Raw genomic sequence first — 19,085 nt, forward strand, 5'->3', positions numbered from 1 at the left:
ATGGATACCAGCTAAGGCAGGGTCACAGAGACACCAAGACTTGGGGTTGACCTGGGAACGTGCAGCTTGATTCTTATTGCAGGGGCTGGGGGGTGGGTGCTGGTCCTCCCAGTTCTGTTTCTTTTTTCAGCTTTTGGTTTCCCTGTAGCTTCTGGAACTGATTATTTTCATTTCTTTCATTTTTCCCTATCATCATTCTAGAGGGAGAGCCATTAGCATTTATATTCAGGACAGAGAGATTTGCAGGTTCAGGAACTTCTAGGGAATGATTGACCTCTTTTGAGTTTGTAGACTAGTTTTTTCTCCCATCCACCTGGAGCTGTTGGGTCACCCCTTTTGACCCTACTCAAGGTTCAGGGTCACCAGGCAGGCTTGGGTTTGCCCCTGGAGCTCAGACTGCCACCCTTGGGTACCCTGGAGCCACCACGGTAAAAGGCAGGAGGGTAAAGATGGTCTCAAGCAAACCTCACCCTTGCAGACACCCACCCCTGAAGACACTCTTGTTTCCAAGCACACACTTAAGTGTGACAACAAGATGGGCATTTTAAGTGTTCATAGCCCCAGGCATAATTTATTTGCTCATAAGCAAGATAGAGGTTTTGCTGGGAAGTGAGTTTTAGAACAAAGCTTTGCCTATAAGCAGGAGAAGAGAGACCTCGGTGGTACGAGGGCCCCAGGATGCAGAATGCTGAGCAGAGAGGTGTGAGGGGATGTGCAGCCACCCCATGAGGACCTTGCCTTGTGGGACACAGGCAGCCATGTTGGCTGCAGCCAATGCACTGAGCAGTCATAGGACTAGCAATCAGCCCTGAGGGAATGGGGTGCGGGCAGGCAGCAGGGAGGCTGTGGTGCGTCCGTGCTGCACACAGCTGGATGCAATTACGCCTCCGGTTTCAGCTGTGCTGCTCTGTCCGTGTGGCCACACCACCCCTCCCTCCAGCAAACCAGACAACCAAAGCAGTGCTTCACCTCGAGCTGGAAATGTGTATATTCCTCCCCACCCCCTAACAGGGAGGGCCTCTGTGCCTTTCCCAGTGACAAATGTGAGTGAGCCAGGCTTTGGGCCAGTTACACGTCTCTAACAGGTTGGCAACAGGGGCAGAGGGGGCAGAGACCCAGCACACAGGGAGTCGGAGCCAGAGGGAAAGAACTCAAAATGTTTGACTATTCTTGCTTTCTTGTCCCATGGCAGAGAAGAGACAGGACAACGGACGGGTGTATTACGTGAACCACAACACTCGCACCACTCAGTGGGAGGACCCTCGGACCCAAGGGTAAGGGTTTATCCCAGAGGGCTGATGATAGGGGATGGTTAGCCACACACAGGTGCTTTGAGACTCTCAGGCTATAGATGTCTTTTGGCCTAATGAAAGCTTGAAAGTAGCTCCTTGGATCAGTCTTTTTCAACCTTTTTTTTCTTCACTGCACACTTGAACCTATAGTTAAACTTCCATGGCACACTTAAATTATGTTACTAAAAATAAACAACAACAAAAAATCCCAGGAATATACTTATTGTGCTTTGACTTCCTTTTGAAAATAATTTAATTAATGATCTTTAAAAAATTTTCATGGGACACCAGTTGAAAATCACTGCCTTAGATAGACCTTGGTGAATGGACAGTGGCCCTGCTGGTAGGTGCTGCTGGCCCTTGCACTGACTGTGTAGGCTGTGGGCACCCTAGCTCCTCGGTTCCCCAACACCCCAGGAGAAGCTGGGATGGGCCACTTGGTGTCTGAGCATCGCTGGTGGCTGCTGAGTGCAGTGTTGTCACCTCAGGGTTGATTTTTTTTTTTTTTTTTTTTTTTGGCTTTTGGATAGCGAATGACCTCTCTGTGCTGCAAAACTGTCCTCACAAATGGGGTCATGATGGGTGCCTGTCCTTCGCCAGAGACAGAGCAGCACTTTGGGGTCCCCAGGCTCCTAAGCATTAAGGCCCAGAAGGTGGACACCCTTAACCCCTCTCTTCATGTGTTCTCAGGATGATCCAGGAACCAGCTCTGCCCCCAGGCTGGGAGATGAAATACACCAGCGAGGGGGTGCGGTACTTTGTGGACCACAACACCCGCACCACCACCTTTAAGGATCCTCGCCCAGGGTTTGAGTCAGGGTAAGTACCTGGCGCGGGCGATGGCAGCGTCAGTGAGTACAGGGAGGCCGGCTCTGGGGCTCTGAGGTGTGTACCGCTGCTCTTGCTGCCCTCTTGTGTCCAGTGTTGGTGTCACACTGACGGGGCCGGAGAGGAAGGGACCATCCTGCTTATTCAGAGCAACTCTGACTGGACGTGTTTCTCTAAAAGCAAGAGGCCTGGCTTTCTTTCTACATTTTCTTTTTAACTCTTCAAAGATACTTTTCCCCCAGACTTTTTTTTTGGGGGGAGTGGTATCAACCTAGCTCATAGTAGCCTCAAACTCATGGGCTCAAGTGATTCTCCTCCCTCAGCCTGCTGAATAGCTGGGACTACAGGTGCCTTCCATGGTGCCTGGCTAATTTTTTTGATCTTTAGTGGAGATGGGGTCTCCCTCTTGCTCAGGTTGATCTTGAACTCCTGAGCTCAAGTTATCCACCTGCCTAGGCCTCCCAGAGTGCTAGGATTACAGGTGTGAGCAACTGCGCTCAGCCTACTTTTCAGAGATCTTAACAGCAGTTGCTTTCTTTCTTTTTTTTTTTTGCGGTTTTGGTCAGGGCTGGGCTTGAACCTTGCCATCCCCGGTATATGGGGCCAGCGCCCTACTCCTTGAGCCACAGGTGCCGCCCCCAGCAGTTGCTTTCTTTCATCTGTGCCTTCCTTTACTCATCTTTAAATTAACATAGTATCAGCTTTCCTTAGGGCTAACAAAGACAAATTACTCATTTTTTGAGAAATCACATGGATTCTGGAACATCTTTGCTTTTCCCAGGACGAAGCAAGGTTCCCCTGGTGCCTATGATCGAAGTTTTCGATGGAAGTATCACCAGTTCCGTTTCCTCTGCCATGTGAGTTTGGGTCCTGGGACTCCCATGGCAGCTGGGGCTGTGGAGTTATTTTGGCCTGATGTCCCAGCCTAGTGCAGATATTAGACTGTCTGTATTGGGTGGAGGCAAGACACTGGTGTAGCCCCAAGCTGGCTGTTCTTGTCCCGTGGAAGAAGTCAGCTTCCATTCCCTCCTGGTATAGGGGTGTTGGGGATGCCTGTTCGTACAGTCAAGAGACTAGATTACTGTTCACCCTGATTTGAAGATTTTTTCTCTTTTCTTTTCAGTCAAATGCTCTGCCAAGCCATGTGAAGATCAACGTTTCCAGACAGACACTATTTGAGGATTCTTTCCAACAGGTTAGAGTGTAATTATGGTGGCTAAGACCAGGGACTGGCAAGAGCCCTCCTCCACCAGCCCTTCTTCTCTCCCATGGCCTGTCGCACCCACTCTGTTGTGTGTCCAAGGCCTGGGCCTCAGTGACCCCGTCTGCTGGAGAGCAGGCCTTAGGGGTTGCCCTTCCTGCCCCCTGCCTGCTGTTCACAAGAGAGTGGCAGGCTGGCCATTCGCTCTGTCTCCCCAGATCATGAATATGAAGCCGTATGATCTGCGTCGCCGGCTCTACATCATCATGCGTGGTGAGGAGGGCCTGGACTACGGGGGCATCGCCAGGTGAGCTGAGTGCCCTGGAAGGCTGCCCTGCTCTTGCCTCCTGAGGCTGCAGCTCCCGCAGCCAAGCAGCTGCCTTCCCTGCTCACATTCATGCCCAAAGTTCTTGTGTATCTTTGGGAGTGGGTGCGGGGTGATGTTCAAAATCCTGAATCCATATGGTCTGTCCATATGGGCCTAGAGCAGGGTCCTGGGGTCCCCTTCTTGGTCAGAACTATCCCCATAGTTATGGGGAGTCTTGGGGAGCCTGGGGAAGGGGCTTAGGAGAGTGGCTCTATGTTTTTATTTTTGTACTTTATGATAGCCACTATGTTATTATTTCTGTACTTTAACAAGCAGTCCAAAGCAGGTCCATTAGAATCAGCCCTGGGCTTCCCTCCTTTGAGGCAGCTGGGGCAGGTGAAGCCAGGTGTCTCAGTGTGTATGAGCTGTGCCCGATCAAAAGGGCTGCGTGACATGTGCATGGGGTCAGTAAAATTAAAACGACTGATGTGCCCTGAAATGAGCCCAGAGCTTTGTGTTGCCATCCCCCTAGTCTGCCTACAAAAGTGAACAGCTCTCTGGGAAATGTTGCCTCAGACAACAGGGCAGAAGGGCCCCTGCCGAGGGAAGGAGCGTCCTGGCCTGTGGCAGCCTCTCAGCTCACAGACCTCTCATGGTGGGGGGATGTCTTCTCGCTTGGTGTTGGGTTAACGTGCTTCCAGTCCTCTGTCCGCTGGTGGTGTTGCCCTCTGTGCCGGCCCCTGTGGATGGACTGTTCTTTTTCCGTGGTGACCTCCTCTCCAGGCTGTGCTTGGTGGGCTTCTGGTGTGGCTCCCGCCCTGTGTGTGTCTCTCTCTCTGTGTCCTGCCAGTGGTTTTACCCTATGGTAGGTTACGTCATGCTGTTCTACCACAGGGTAGAACCACGGACAGGATACCGGGGCACCCTCTGCGTCGAAGGACTCCTCGTCTGCCCAGCCACAAGCAGCCCAGCAGCCAGGGATTAGCCTTTTTGGGATGTCCCCCTGCTGCTTTAGCTTAAGCCCAAAAGGATTCTGGATTCTGGATTCTGGCTTGAGGCTTATCCCCAGGGCACAAACAGATGCTCAGGCGTGGGTGTTGGTCAGACGACTGCATGGAGGTGTGGGGAAGGGTATGGTCACATAGTCTGGGGATGGGGAGGCAGGGGCGCCAGGGAAGTGAGGTGCCTGCGGTGGAGCTGGTGGGAGTGAGGTTTATGATCTGAAGGCAGCATGGATTACAGAGTTTTTGTGGATCAGGAGTGAGAACATGTATTTACATTGTGCTGCCGACTCAGGGTAGAAGCAAGGTGGTTGCTATTTATACAGCACCAGCAAAACAGCAAAGTTGTCATACTAAACATGCAGGCCTATGACCTTCAACATAGTTCCAGCTGTGCATGGTGGCACAGGGTGCAGGAGCCCCTTTGCTGTTGGAAGCTCTGCGTATGGTGATATAAAGTCCTAAAATGTACCACCTGGGAGGCAGCAGGCTCATGTGCAGATTTTCCTAATCATCCTCAAATGCACTTGTCCTGGCTTGCCCTGGTCTGAGCCTGCTCTGCCCACTGACTAGCTGTTACCATAGGTTGGCCCAGGAACTGATCACAGTGAGGCTTCCTCCCCAGGACATGTCTCCAGATTACCCGTGGCACACTGGTGGAGAGTCATAACTCCATTATTCTTGTTTTTTTCCTCTCTTTCCCCTTACAGGGAGTGGTTTTTCCTCCTGTCTCACGAGGTGCTCAACCCCATGTATTGCCTGTTTGAATACGCTGGGAAGAACAATTACTGCCTGCAGATCAACCCGGCCTCCTCCATCAACCCTGACCACCTCACCTACTTCCGCTTTATTGGCAGATTCATCGCCATGGTAAGGGTAGTCCCAGGAGTTCTTGCCTCCTCGTCCTCTTCCTCTTCCTTCTGTGCTGGGGCAGCAGGGGCCTCTGCTCTTCCCCTGGGAGCTCCAGCAAAGGTAGCAAGGGGGAGGGTGGGCCCGTGCACTGGAGGCAGCATGGAATGAATAGCCGCTCCCCTGATGGGTGCTCCCTCCATGGGCCTCATGCTTCATCCCCACAGGACTCCTCCCTAAAAATATAAAAAGCTGGAGATAGTTCTGGAAACACCAGAGCTTTCTCAGTGGCCACACTGAGGGTATTGAAGGGTCTCCTGTGTCAATTTGTATAGGACTTGTCAGGCAGAGGCTCGGGGTCTCTGGGTCACTAAATGTTAAGTAAGTGCATGGCCTGTCCAGGGCATTGGGACGATAGGGCGAGTGAAACCATTACCCCCACCTGCTGCCTGTCTCTGGGGGGTGCCACTATCAGGAGCATTTGGGATATTCCGACTGAGGCCTTTGGGGAAGGGATTTGGAATTGGCACTAGGTTAGAACAGAACCCTAGTTGACTGCTTGGCACAAGGTGTAGGAGGCATCCGTCCATCAGAAGGTGGGCGCACAGTGTGGAGCGGGAGGTGTAGCATCTGTGTTGATCTGGAAATAGGGACACAGTGTGAATTTGGGTAGGGGGATCCTACCCCTGTTGAGTGTCTTGGGAGTGTGGAGAGCCGGGATTAAGAAGCGGTGGGCCGTGGGAGCCACTCTCCTGCTGCCATATTTGGTGGTTTGTGATGTTTGGTGTTAACTTGCCTTTACTTCTGCCCCTGACTTCCCAAGTGTCACCCGGCTCCCCTCACAGGACCTGAGGGCCCCATGAATCTGTGACTAAATATGGCCCTTCCCATTGTCTGGAAGTTCTTGGCCAAGGTACTGGGCTCTGGAAGGACACACATTCTTCCCAGGTCTACAGACCTGCCCAGCCCAGCTGCAACAGGACAGACCAGCAAAACCCTAGACTATTACTCACCACTGGCCGCCAGCTCTCCCCATCAGCACTGTCTGCATTATTTTTGGCTGCCTTTGCCACCCAGCTTTGAGTGCCAGTGAGTCAGGGTTGCCACCAGGAGCTGTTTTGATGTTTTGAACAAGCCCTTTCTGTGATTGTGAGGCAGGCCTTTGCTAGACTGGAGGCCAGACCGGTAGGTGCAAAGGGCAGGCAGTGGGCTGGGAGGTGGGCTCCTGAGCAAGCAGCTCTGCAGGGTTGTGGGGTGAGTCCATCTCAAGGTCTCAGTCAGGATGACCATGTCACAGTTTCCCAGGCCCTCCATTCAGGCGTAGGGGGTTCTACCATGGAGGCAAGTGGGGTTGTGGGGGCAGAGTTTTGAACCCACATCTACGAACCTGCCTTGGGCGGTATGCCGGGAGGCCAGCGGCTCTGCTCTTCCTTCCCCAGGCTCTGTACCATGGGAAGTTCATCGACACGGGCTTCACACTCCCTTTCTACAAGCGGATGCTAAACAAGAGACCCACTCTGAAGGACTTGGAATCCATTGACCCTGAGTTCTACAACTCCATTGTGTGGATCAAGTGCGTTGCTTCCCTTGCTCTGCCCAAGGGCAGCCAGGTGTCCGGTTGGGGAGTGGGGACTGGTGGCTGCTGGCATGGTCCTTGGGCCATGAGAGCTGGTGGAGAGGAGTGGCTTCTAGGTCCCCGGAGGGCAGACCCAGAGTTCTGTCCTTGCATCAGGAGCCATCTCCTGAACAGGATTCTGGGCCACCTGTGAGCCTATAGTGTCCTGTGATGCCACAAGTGAGCGAGGGCGCAGGGTGGAGGGAAGACCCTGCCGAGGTGGACGTCTTCCTCATGCTCTGTCATGTTCCCAGAGAGAACAACCTGGAGGAGTGTGGCCTCGAGCTGTACTTCATCCAGGACATGGAGATCCTGGGCAAGGTGACAACCCATGAGCTGAAGGAAGGCGGTGAGAGCATCCGCGTCACGGAGGAGAACAAGGAGGAGTACATCATGTAGGTCCCTGGCAGGGGCTGCGTGGGCCCGGAGGGGGCTGGGGAAGGGCAGCAGGTGGTTGCAGAGAAAGGCTTCCTCCTCTCGTCATGAGGTGCCACGCATGTTACCCTTTTGCCTCTGTGCAGATGGCAGCCACTGCTGCCAGTCATGTGGTGCTGTGGGCTGAGGGAGCCAGAGCCTGAGGCCTTTGCTCCTAACCTCAGGTTGCTCTTTTAGCCATGTGGGGAGACTGCAGGGCTGAATTTCTTGGAAGAGGCGTCAAGCTTAGGTGCCTCCATCTGCCTCCTAACTGAAAGGACGTGCTGTCTCGTGTGTGCTGGGAGCACATGCTCCTGTGCTTGTCCTTCAGTCTCTTGGTCTCGTCTTTATTCTCTACACTCCACATGTCTGAGGTGGTGGTGGGAGCAGGAGGAGGAGGGGATATCAAAGACTCAGGTATCAGCCGGGTGCGGTGGCTTATGCCTGTAATCCTAGCACTCTGGGAGGCCAAGGAGGGTGGATTGCCTGAGCTCACAGGTTAGAGACCAGCCCCTGAGCAAGAGTGAGACCTCCATCTCTAAAAATAGCTAGATGTTGTGGTGGGCACCTGTAGTCCCAGCTACTCAGGAGGCTGAGACAAGAGAATCACTTGAGCTCAAGAGTTGGAGTTTGCTGTGTGACGCTACAGCACTCTACCAAGGGTGATGAAGTGAGACTCTCCCCCCCCCCCCATAAAAAAAGACTGAGGTATCTCCAGGTTGCTGTGCGTTTTTCAAGGCTATACTTGGGGCCCTTCAGCACTCTGGGTCCAGGTTGCCAGAAGCTGGTTCTCCGCTGATTTTTGCTGCTGTGTAGTGACAGCCACGTGGTCTTGGATTCCACCCATGGCTGGTCTTTGGTCTCAGGTTGCTGACTGACTGGCGCTTCACACGAGGCGTGGAAGAGCAGACCAAAGCCTTCCTGGATGGCTTCAACGAGGTGGCCCCACTTGAGTGGCTGCGCTACTTTGACGAGAAGGAGCTAGAGGTGAGGTCTGAGGCTGCTGGGCCCCTGAGCCCCCCTGCTTCCAGAGTGATCCTGCTCCTTGACATGCTTGCTGCATACCTACAGAAACTCCCCTGTAAAATCCCCACTGCAGCTGGGCAGATTTGAGTCCTCAGCACCCACCTCTCCTTGGACACTGGTTTTAAGAAAGCAGGGGCTTGCTTTGTCCATATCATTAAGCTGTCAGCAGGAAGAGCTCGCTGAAAATGTTCGGGCTTGTTCCATCTGCTGGTGAGTGGCAGAGGACAGGGAGGAGTTGTGGGTGCTGAGCACATCCGTCCCGTCCCATCCCAGCTGATGCTGTGCGGCATGCAGGAGATAGACCTGAGTGACTGGCAGAAGAACACCATCTACCGGCATTACACCAAGAACAGCAAGCAGATCCAGTGGTTCTGGCAGGTGCGTCCATCTTTGACCTTCCACTTGTCCCCCAGCTCGCTGAAGGAGATGGCAAACCCAGTCTTGGGGCAAGGGAAGCTTTTACAGTTGGTCTGTCTGTGGCCAGTGCATATGCCAGGAGGTTATCTGTGGTCAGCTGGGGCCTGACCCGTGTGTGTGTGTGTGGACGTGAAGCTGCCCTCGGTCATGTAGTGCCCTTCCGGCCCATAGGATGGGAAGGCAGGTGCTTGGCTCCAAAAAACCCGAATGAGCTGTCCTCTTGTTTATAACGAACTGACTCCTTTATATACATCGGTTTTGTTGCTGTCATGGTGAGGTATAGCATACATAGGAAAATAAGAAACAATGCAAATATTCTTGTGTATATATGTCACAAATTTTTGTGGAGGTGAAATAACATATATAACATAATTAGTCATTTTAAGTATTTTAAGATACATAGTTCTGCGGCTTATAGTACAGTCACAATGATGTGCAACTGTCACCACTGTCAGATTCCAGAACATTTCATCTCCAAAAGAAACCCTGTGCCCATTAAGCAGCCACTCCCACTCTTAGTATATATATGTATATATATTTTTTTGGTTTTTGGCCGGGGCTAGGTTTGAACCCTCCACCCCTGGCATATGGGACCGGCGCCCTACTCCTTGAGCCACAGGCACTGCCCCCACCCTTAGTATATTTTTAAAAGCAGAACTTGGATGGGAAGAGGTGAGAGCCAGACATGTCCTGTGGACTGGTGGGAATCTTCTGCAAGCACAACCTTTTAGAGAAAGCACTTCTGAGGTATCTCAGGTTGGTGGCAGTCACCCCCCGCCTAGCCTGGCTTTGTCTTTTTAGCCCCAGAGATGGGCCCCGCTGACCTGGGGTGCTCTTCGTCAGGGCACGGGGACTGGCCATGTGGGCCACCTGATGTGCCTGACTTGTGGGTTTCCAGGTGGTGAAGGAGATGGACAATGAGAAGAGAATCCGGCTGCTGCAGTTTGTGACTGGAACCTGCCGCCTGCCTGTTGGGGGGTTTGCTGAGCTCATCGGTATGTTTTCCCTGGGCCTTCTGGTGCCCAGGTGGGACTAGGACAGTTCAAGGGGACAGTGGGACCTTGCATCTTGAAGCAGGTCAATGACAGGGAAATGCTGGGCATCTTCGTCCTGGGGCTGGACCTGTCTGTGGGTGAGGGTCCTGGTCTAGGAAGGGACATTTCTGTTGACTTACGGTGTATTTTACCTTGGCTAATAGGCAGCAATGGACCACAGAAGTTTTGCATTGACAAGGTTGGCAAGGAGACCTGGCTGCCCAGAAGCCACACCTGGTGAGCCTGCTGGTCTCAGTGGTGGGTGGGGGAACCTCACAGACCAGATGACCCGGGGGCAGCTACTTCTGAACCTTGACTCTCAGTTGGTTGTAGCTGTGGGGTGAGATGGGGCTGTGATGTGCTCAGGCCCCTGGCCCACCAGAAATGGTTCATCCCAGTAGGCTAGGAGCTGCTGCCGAGGGCCCCTAAGTCCCAGCCCCTGGTGGTGGGGTGGGCTGTTAGGGCCCCGGCCCCCACTACTGAGGGTCCTGCTTCCCTCTCAACAGTTTCAACCGCCTGGATCTCCCACCCTACAAGAGCTATGAACAGCTGAAAGAGAAGCTGCTGTATGCCATCGAGGAAACCGAGGGCTTCGGACAGGAGTAATGAGGTCATCGCCCCGCACCCCAGCACCCATAGTCCTACGTCCTCCCTGCTTGAGAGGCCACAGGCTATGCAGCCTTGGGAGGTCCCCTGGACGGTGGCCCTGCGTGGGACCATATTGTCATCAAGCTGGTGGCAGAAGAGTCTGATCCCAGGAGGCCCTGCAGCCCCCCACCTGCAGGTGGCAGTCTAGAATAAAGTCCCCAGTCACCTTTGGCCCCACCACCCGTTGTGAAGTCCAGAGGGCTTGACCCTCTCTGCAAAGCTCTCCCCATCCCCTGAGCCCACCCTGGGTGTGCGTGAGGGTGTGAGGGAGGGTTTCGCCTCCCAAAGGGCTGCAGCTGAAGCTCTGGGCCTCGCAGGTTGGTTAGGAGAAGGAGAATGGCCACTTGGGTAGCCATTCTGGACCGAAAAGGCCAAGGGTCTTCACCAGTAAAAGAGGTTCTGTCTTAAAAAGAACTTTTCCAATGATCTATATAAAATGAAGGTGTGAGAGTGAGGACTCTGGATCGAGGCCGTTTTTACCTCCTTCCCTGGCAGGCTCCAGCCGGGGAGGCAGAGCAGCGGGACTCAGTGCTGGCCAGTTCACTTTCTCAGCAAACCAAGTGCTGTCCAGGCTGCCTGGGTATCAGTGGATTGGACACAGCAAACTCCCTCAGACTTTCTTCGTTCATTCATAAACTTGAAGCGTTTGTGTGTAGGGTTGCTTTCTGGTTTTTTGGTGTGCTGCTTTCACTTTCTGTCAAGGAGCTTGTGCCCCGGGTATTCCGGGACCTTGAGGGACCCAGTGCTGTGGGTCCAAGAGTTTCCCAAGCAGCCACTCCTCTCAGGAACCCACTTAGCCGTTCTGTGAGCTCAGGTGTGCCTGGCCTGGTTATCCTCACAGTGGTCTAGTCCCTGAGCTTGGCAGAAAGGAAGGGCTTGGTATCCTGAGCAATGCTACCAACCTTGCTGCCTTCGATAGAGAAGAAGCCCCTTTGTTAGATGCAGTCACCCCGGCATCCCTGGCCTTGGGTGCGCTGTGGGTCTGACTCTGTCTCCCTGCTAGCCCCTGCAGCTCCCCATGGGTCTGTGGTCCCCTGTTTAGAATGAAGTGCATCCTGGCCGGTTGACAGGTTCTCCTGCATCAGTGTGTGGCTTTATTTGCATGCAGGAGATGAGACCCAGTGGAAGGGCCCCGAGCTGCTGCAGGGCCTGACTTGATTTTTGGAGTTTCCAGCAGCTTCCAACGTGCGTCACCATGTTGTTCATTGAAATCTGCAAGGTGAACGTGTTCCCGTGGGAGTTGTGATCATAGTAGAACCCCTGGCCAGGCCTCTAGAGTTCTAGTGCTCAGCACCAGCTGCATACCAGCTTCCTAGAACCCCCAACAGGCCCTCAGGCTGGTCACAAGAGCCTTCTGAAGAAAGCCTCATGTACCCAGACCTTATCCTTCCATGGCCCATGGGGGTACAGCCTGTGCCCACCTGTTGTGTGTTGGTCCAAGTGGCCCAGCTTGCTGCAGCTCAGCCTTTTCTGTCCCTCCCGTCACTTGCTGTGCCCCCTGTGGCATGTCACCTTGCAGGCCGCTCTGTCAAGTGGGCTGGGGTGCAAACTGTGGTGCGAGGTTTAGAAGTGTGGGGTTTGCGGTGTTCATGTGTGTCTGTGTGTGTGAGAGTATATGCGTGTATATAACTGAAGTGTTATGTACAGAGTGCCCTCTGGTAGCACTGGGTTGGTCACCAGATTGTTTTGTAATGCCCACTCCCACCTTGATATTGCCAGTTTCTTGTGCAATAAATGGTCAGCAGTTGGAGGTGGTGTTGGTGTGGATGCCTACTCTGGATGGAGTGGACATGCTTTTTTTGAGAAGCCTGTGTGTCATTAGCCAAAGCAGCCCCACTTCTGGGAGAGGGGGTCAAGTCCTTTTCCAGGGATTGCTGGCTTCAGCCCTTGGTTGGCCGCCTCACTGTACCCTTTCGGTTTCCCCTGCCAGGCCTGGGTTTCTTTGAGCATTTGTTGTGGGGAGCAGAGCAACAGAGCTGCGGGTTTGGTGGGCCTCAGAAACCAGCTAAGGGGAGAGTGTTCTGGGCAGTCATTCACTCAAGTTCCATTTTTGTATGGGGACTTTGACCTTGACCTCATGATCACAGAAGGGCTTGCCACTTCCTCTTTTTTTGCCACTTAAAGTATTCACCGTGCTGATGGGTCTGGATGCATTTGACATGAAACCAAGTGAACCCCAATTGCTTTTTTGGGCAGAAATGTCCAGGGCATGCCCCTTCCTGGAGTTCATCAGCTGAACCCACTCACACCAGCTCCAGGACCTTTTCTTTCTTTCATATTTTGACAAAATTATTGAAAAAAGTCCATGTGTGGGCGGCGCCTGTGGCTCAAGGAGTAGGGCGCCGGTCCCATATGCCGGAGGTGGCAGGTTCAAGCCTAGCCCCGGCCAAAAACCAAAAAAAAAAAAAAAAGTCCATGTTGTATAGATGTCTCATAATAAATTCAAATGAGATCGGTTCAAGTGCAAATCCTCCTCCCACACTTATCTCCAGAGGAGCCTGTTCACAGCTGCTGGTGGTCCTTCCAGACCATTCCGTGTGATATGCAAATCATGTTCATGCGTGCTTTTTAAATATACTAAAAATTGGTTATTACACATGCCATGCAACTCACTTCTTTCATAAAATGAGACCCCTTTCCGTGTGTTGTCAGCACAGATGTACTTGATTCTTTAACTACTGGTGATAATCTGTATTGTGCTGGTCCTGTCCTGTGCCCATGTCCTTCCTAAGGGGCGTACAGCTTGTGGCCCACGGGTTGCTTCGTGGCTGCAAAGCTTTGGGAAGTGCCTGCGGGCAGCTCTGTGTGCTGGTACTACTCTTCCAGTAGGGGACAGGCCTCAAAGTTGGATTGCTTAAAAATTATACACCTTTATTTTTATTTAAAAATTTAAAAGTTCAAAATTCAAAGATACAAAGGTGTACAGTGAAGCCATCTTTCACCACCCTGCTCCCCTCCTAGAGGCAACCGTTGTTGGCATCTTTTGGATCCTTCCAGATACACTTAAAAATCCCAGCGGGTCCTACCAAATTGCCCTTCAGGTCCTATCTGACCCCCTCACCACAGGATCTCTTGCTGTATCCCCTGTGAAATGGTCTGAACTCCCTGCACTCCGGGTGACCTCTGCCGTCTTCTGCCTTTGAGTTTCACATCATAAAGTTTTAACGTTTACATTCTGTTGTATAACCAGACTGAAATCTTCTGTACCTTCTCTAAAGATTTATTCTAAAAGCTGAAAAGGAACAAAAATGTTTCTACTGCTCAAATCACATAAGTGCAATTTACTGAACGGTATCAGGCAATTAGTTCTTGCTTAGCTCCTTCCTGCTGCAGTTTCTAATTATCTCCCTTTGCTTTTATTAGAGTCTTAATTTTTTTTCTTAGTCTGAAGTAAAACTAGATAGTCAGGGAGAACCTGCCTCTGCCCCAAGTCCCTACATGTTGTATAAAATTCCTGATATAATTACCCAAATAGAAGGTAGGACATTATTTTGTAAGTGGGGAGCAGTATGATTACCTTTGGCACCCAGAGTCCCCATGGGGCTCTCAGGTGCCAGCAAGACTTTACATGAAGTGGCACCTCACCAGATCTGGAAAGCTTAGCTCTTGCTTTACCACTGCACTTCTCTATATTGGGGCTCATGTCACCTTTCTAGAAACATTTACATTAAAAATCTGTGTGTGGCTTATGCCTGTAGTTCCAGCACTGTGGGAGGCTGTGGTGGGAGGATTGCTTGAGTGCAGGAGTTGGAGATTTCAGTGAGCTGTGACTGTGTCACTGCCCTCCAGCCTGGGTGAAGACCGGGACGCTGTTTCTTTAAAAGTGTAAAAACAAACAAAAAAACCCCCAATCTGGCTTGGTGCCTGTAGCTCAGCAGCTAGGGCACCAGCCACCATACACTGGAGCTGGCAGGTTTGAACCCAGCCTGGGCCTGCCAAACAACAATGACAACTACAACCAAAAAATAGCTGGGTGTTGTGGTGGGTGCCTGTAGTCCCAGCTACTTGGGAGGCTGAGGCAAGAGAATCACTTAAGCCCAAGACTTTGAGGTTGCTATGAGCTGTGACGCCACAGCACTCTACCAAGGGCAACAGCTTGAGACTCTGTCTCAAAAAATAAATAAATAAAAAATAAAAAAACCCCAACCCATTTAAAGGAATGCTTACAAATAGCAGCTCTCCTGCTGGTTTAGCTAAACTCAACATCAGCAAGTCTCCAGCCTTATCCTGGGGAGGAAAATTGAGTCGGTAGTCCAGATTCCCTAAGCTCATTTCCCTACAGTCTACCCCTGGATCTGGTTTTACCTTTTCTCCAGCTGCCTCTGGGTCTGCAGATGGTTCAGATATCACAGTCAGACTCCCACTTTCCTATAGTCCGTGCCTGTGGAAGTCAAGCGCACCAACCAACTGGTATAGACTGGAGCATCTGATTTTTCTTTGGCACACTTTCTGTTACTTGTAACTTTTGTTTTTTTGAGACAGTCTCACTCCGTAGACCTAGGTAGAATGCCATGGCATCACAGCTCACAGCAACCTTAAATTCTTAGGCTCAAGCGATCCTCTTGCCTCAGCCTCCCAAGTAGCTGGGACTACAGGCCCTGCCCCAACACCTGGCTATTTTTTAGAGACCGGGTCTTGCTCTAGCTCAGGCTGGTCTCAGACTCCTGAGCTCCAGCGATCTACCCATCTTGACCTCCCAGAGTGCTAGGATTACAGGTACAAGCCACTGCACCCAGCCTTATTACTTGTGACTTTTGAACATTATCATGGATTCAAGGTCTCAACTCCAGTTGGTCTCAGTGACACATTATTTTTAGTTTATTTTTTTATTTTGATAAAATATAACACAATATTTACCATCTTAGCCATTTTTAAGTGTAAAGTTCAATGGCATTAAACACTTTCACCTTGCCGTACAACTGTCACTACTATACATCTCCAGAACTCTTCATCTTGGAAAATGGAAACTATAATGATCAAACAATTTCCCATTCCCCATTCTCTGTCATGGAATTAAGAGAGAAAAAACCTGCAATGATTTTTCTTTGGCACACTTTCTATGACTTATAACTTTTGTTTTTTTGTTTTTTTTTTGAGACAGAGTCTCTTTCTCACTGTCCCCCAGCTTGCAACCACCACCCACTTTCTCCCTCTGATTTTGACTACTCTAGGACTTCATGTGATTGGAAGCATATGGTGTTTGTCTTTGTGATTGGCTTATTTCACTTATCATAGTGACCTCAAGTTTCATCCATGAATGTGGTACCAGAATCTCCTTCCTTTTTAAGGCTGCACGATATTCCATTGTGTGTATGTACCACATTTTACTTATCCATTCATCTGTTGGTGGACACTGGGTTGCTTCTACATTTTAGCTACTGTGAATAAGGTTGCCCTGCTTTCTATTATTTTGGGTATATATATAGAAATGAAATTGTTTCTTTTTGTTTTCTTTTGTTTTAAAGACAGAGTCTCACTCTGTGCCCTGGGTAGAGTGCGATGGCATCATTGTAGCTTATGGCAACCTCAAACTCTTGGGTTCAAGTGATCCTCTTGCCTCAGCCTCCCAAGTTGCTAGGACTATAGGCATCTGCCATAATACCTAGATAATTTTTCTATTTTTTAGTAGAGACAGGGGTGTCACTTTTGCTCAGGCTGGTCTTGAACTTCTGAGCTCAAGCAATCTACCCACTTTTGCCTCCCAGAGTGCTAGGATTACATGTGTGAGCCACCACGTCCAGCCAGAAGTAAAATTGTTGGATCATACGGTAATTGATTTTTTTTAACCCTTCTATATGCCAGACATTTTGTTAGATACTTTTAAAAAAGAGATGGGTTCTTGCTATGTTGCTTAGGCTAGGTTAGAATTCCTAGGCTCAAGTGGTGTCCTACCTCAGCCTCCCTAGTACCTAGGACGACAGGTGCAAACTGCTTGTGCCCTGCTTGGATCATATGGTAATCCTGTTTTTGATGTTTTGAGGAACTGCCATGCTGTTTTCCTTGGTGGCTGTTCCTATTTCATTCCCACCGGTAGTACACAAGGGTTCTAATTTTTCCAACATTTGCTATTTTCTGTTGTTTTTTGATAGTAGCCATACTTATGACTGTGGGATGGTATCTCATTGTAGGTTTCTTCTCTCTTAATCCCATGACAGATTATCATTGTGGTTTTGATTTACGTTTCCCTAGTGATGTTGAGGATTATTTCCATGTTTATCAGCCATTTGTTTATCTTCTTTGGATAAGATATTCAAGTCTTTTGTATTGTTTTCTTTTTGATGCGTGTTAGAATTTTGGCCCCTTCAATTTAACTCTGTTGTCACCCTTCTGGTTATCTTCGATGTCTTATAAGATATTCTATCCCCAACTTTAGTTCCTGTGCCCAAAACGTGAAATCAACTACTCTACTGTTCATCCTGGTTCTTAATGTTGTAAAAAAATGATTAGAGGGCTGGGTGAAGTGGCTAACGCCTGTAATCCCAGGACTCTGGGAGGCTGAGGCAGGTGGATCGCCTGAGCTCAGGTGTTAGAGACCAGCCTGAGCAACAGTGAGCCTTGTCTCTACTAACAATAGGAAAACAAGCCAGGTGTTATGGCGGGTGCCTGTAGTCTCAGCTACTTGGGAGGCTGAAGCAAGAGGATTGCTTGGGCCCAAGAGTTAGAGGTTGTTGTGAGCTATGATGATGTCATGGCACTTTCCCCAGGGTAACAGAGTGAGACTCCATCTCTAAATAAATAAGATTAAAAATCAAAACAGAAGGTTGCATCAAAATGTCACAGTGAATTCATGATTTGGTCACTTCTGTGATCCAAAGAAGACACAAAATAGAAGAGGAGAAAAAAAGACTTGTCCAAAGACAAGATAGTTAATTCTGTGGGCCAGAAACAGAACTAAAGTGCTAAATATTGGGTGAGACTGAAGCCGTGGGCCTGCCACCTGTGGAGCTGCTGTGGGATGAAGGGGGTTGAGTAAATTCTAGCACACACGGGCGGTCCTGCCTGCTGCTTCGTCCCAGTGAACAGATGCTAAAGGGAACGTCCCCTGCTGTGCACCTGGCTGTGGCCTTGAGAGCAAATGATGGACGGAGGTCTTAGGAGGCCGGAGCTCACCAAGCCAAACCCATCCCACTGGTATTGAACTGGGTCTGTGATCTTCCTAGGTCACCCTAGGCCAGGGCCCCAAACTGATTCCATGATGAAGAAGCTCTAGGATGTGGGTGCCCGGAGGGACAGGAGGACACAGGACAGCACAGGAGCCGGAGTGAATGAACAACTCACTCGACGTGTCTGGCTCTTGTGTCTGTCTCTGTTTCGTGGGAGACACACGTGATGGGTCCTGCTTGCTGGTCTGTGCTGTGAGGAGATTCAGTGGCCAGTGGGCCCTTTCGTTGAGTCCCCAGGCATCACTGTTCAGAGGGGTCTTCTCTCCCTGGTTTCTCTACAGCATGGTTCTCAACCTTCCTAATGCTGCAGTTCTTTAATACAGTTCCTGTGGGTCGTGACCCACAGGTTGAGAACTGCTGCTCTAGAGGCTAATCCTCCACTCTCTTGCCTGAGGAGGAAATGCCTGAGCAGGGGGCCACCCGCTTGCAGTTTTCCTGGGGACAAACAGCAGGAAGGAACCACGGCTCCCAGATCCCAGGCCAGTGACTTTACCTTTTCTCTGGCTTTTTCTCCCCGCATCTTTCCCCAACCTTCTGCTTTGACTGGGGTCCCCAACCCTGGAGTTTGACTCAGGCTCTCGTCTCCTGGGGTTAGAAGGGGGAGGTAGCCAGACTGCGTGGGGCTCAGGAGAGGACCCTGGAGTCCCACCCTTCTGCTCAGAAACTGCAGCTACCCTAGTTCTCAGCTCTCTGCCTCCTGCCTTTCTGCTGCCTCCATGGTCTGAGTCGTTCCCGGTCTCTGCAGGGCTTGGCTCATTTCTTGTCATCTCCCTTTTGCTGTGTCTCGGGTTAAAATTTCTGCTGGGCAGTTATACCCTTCTACTGATTTCCACTGTTCCAAACCTTGTCCATCCTTTCAGATCAGAACCTTCTTTGCTATCTTTTTAGCTGGGCTGAAGAGAGGTGCTTAATCTGCTCTTAGTTAACTCCCTTTTCTGTGACAGATCCACCCAGACAGCAGAGGAGGGACGGTGTGCTCTGGCAGCCTGTGCAGCCCCAGCACGGCTTGCCTTTGTATTATGTTGACTTTCAGCTAGTCCTCCTGCTACTACTCCTTCCCTGAGCCTTCCCCAGCTCTGCGGGGCTCATCAGAACCCTCTATCAGAGGCTCCTGACACCGGAAGCCTTAGCCTGGACTCCCTCTGCCTGACCACTCTTCCTGCTTTCCTCCTTCCAGAAGTGTGTTGAACTCTCTTGTCCATCACTGATGCTATTTCTCAAATTGGGACAAATGGTTAGAACTAAATGGTAACAGTTTTATATTTGTTCACTGTGATTCTAATGGGATCT

At 50.8% G+C, this 19,085-nt stretch overlaps 1 protein-coding gene across 3 annotated transcripts in view; it reads left to right on the forward strand.

Moving 5' to 3' along the window:
* Positions 1-12,380, forward strand: part of WWP2 (WW domain containing E3 ubiquitin protein ligase 2) — a 170,992-nt gene extending 158,612 nt beyond the window's left edge. For all 3 annotated transcript variants that reach the window (XM_053604753.1, XM_053604759.1, XM_053604764.1), the window contains 13 exons: positions 1,193-1,274; positions 1,983-2,111; positions 2,902-2,977; positions 3,244-3,315; positions 3,540-3,628; positions 5,340-5,499; positions 6,918-7,051; positions 7,348-7,488; positions 8,374-8,494; positions 8,807-8,911; positions 9,849-9,945; positions 10,149-10,221; positions 10,491-12,380. In XM_053604753.1, coding sequence (XP_053460728.1) covers positions 1,193-1,274; positions 1,983-2,111; positions 2,902-2,977; positions 3,244-3,315; positions 3,540-3,628; positions 5,340-5,499; positions 6,918-7,051; positions 7,348-7,488; positions 8,374-8,494; positions 8,807-8,911; positions 9,849-9,945; positions 10,149-10,221; positions 10,491-10,590 — 1,379 coding nt within the window. In that variant the 3' untranslated portion in view covers positions 10,591-12,380. The remainder of the gene's footprint in view (positions 1-1,192; positions 1,275-1,982; positions 2,112-2,901; positions 2,978-3,243; positions 3,316-3,539; positions 3,629-5,339; positions 5,500-6,917; positions 7,052-7,347; positions 7,489-8,373; positions 8,495-8,806; positions 8,912-9,848; positions 9,946-10,148; positions 10,222-10,490) is intronic.
* The last annotated feature ends 6,705 nt before the right edge of the window (positions 12,381-19,085 follow it).

This window comes from Nycticebus coucang, chromosome 2 (genome assembly GCF_027406575.1).
Source record: "Nycticebus coucang isolate mNycCou1 chromosome 2, mNycCou1.pri, whole genome shotgun sequence".
Taxonomy (NCBI): domain Eukaryota; kingdom Metazoa; phylum Chordata; class Mammalia; order Primates; family Lorisidae; genus Nycticebus; species Nycticebus coucang.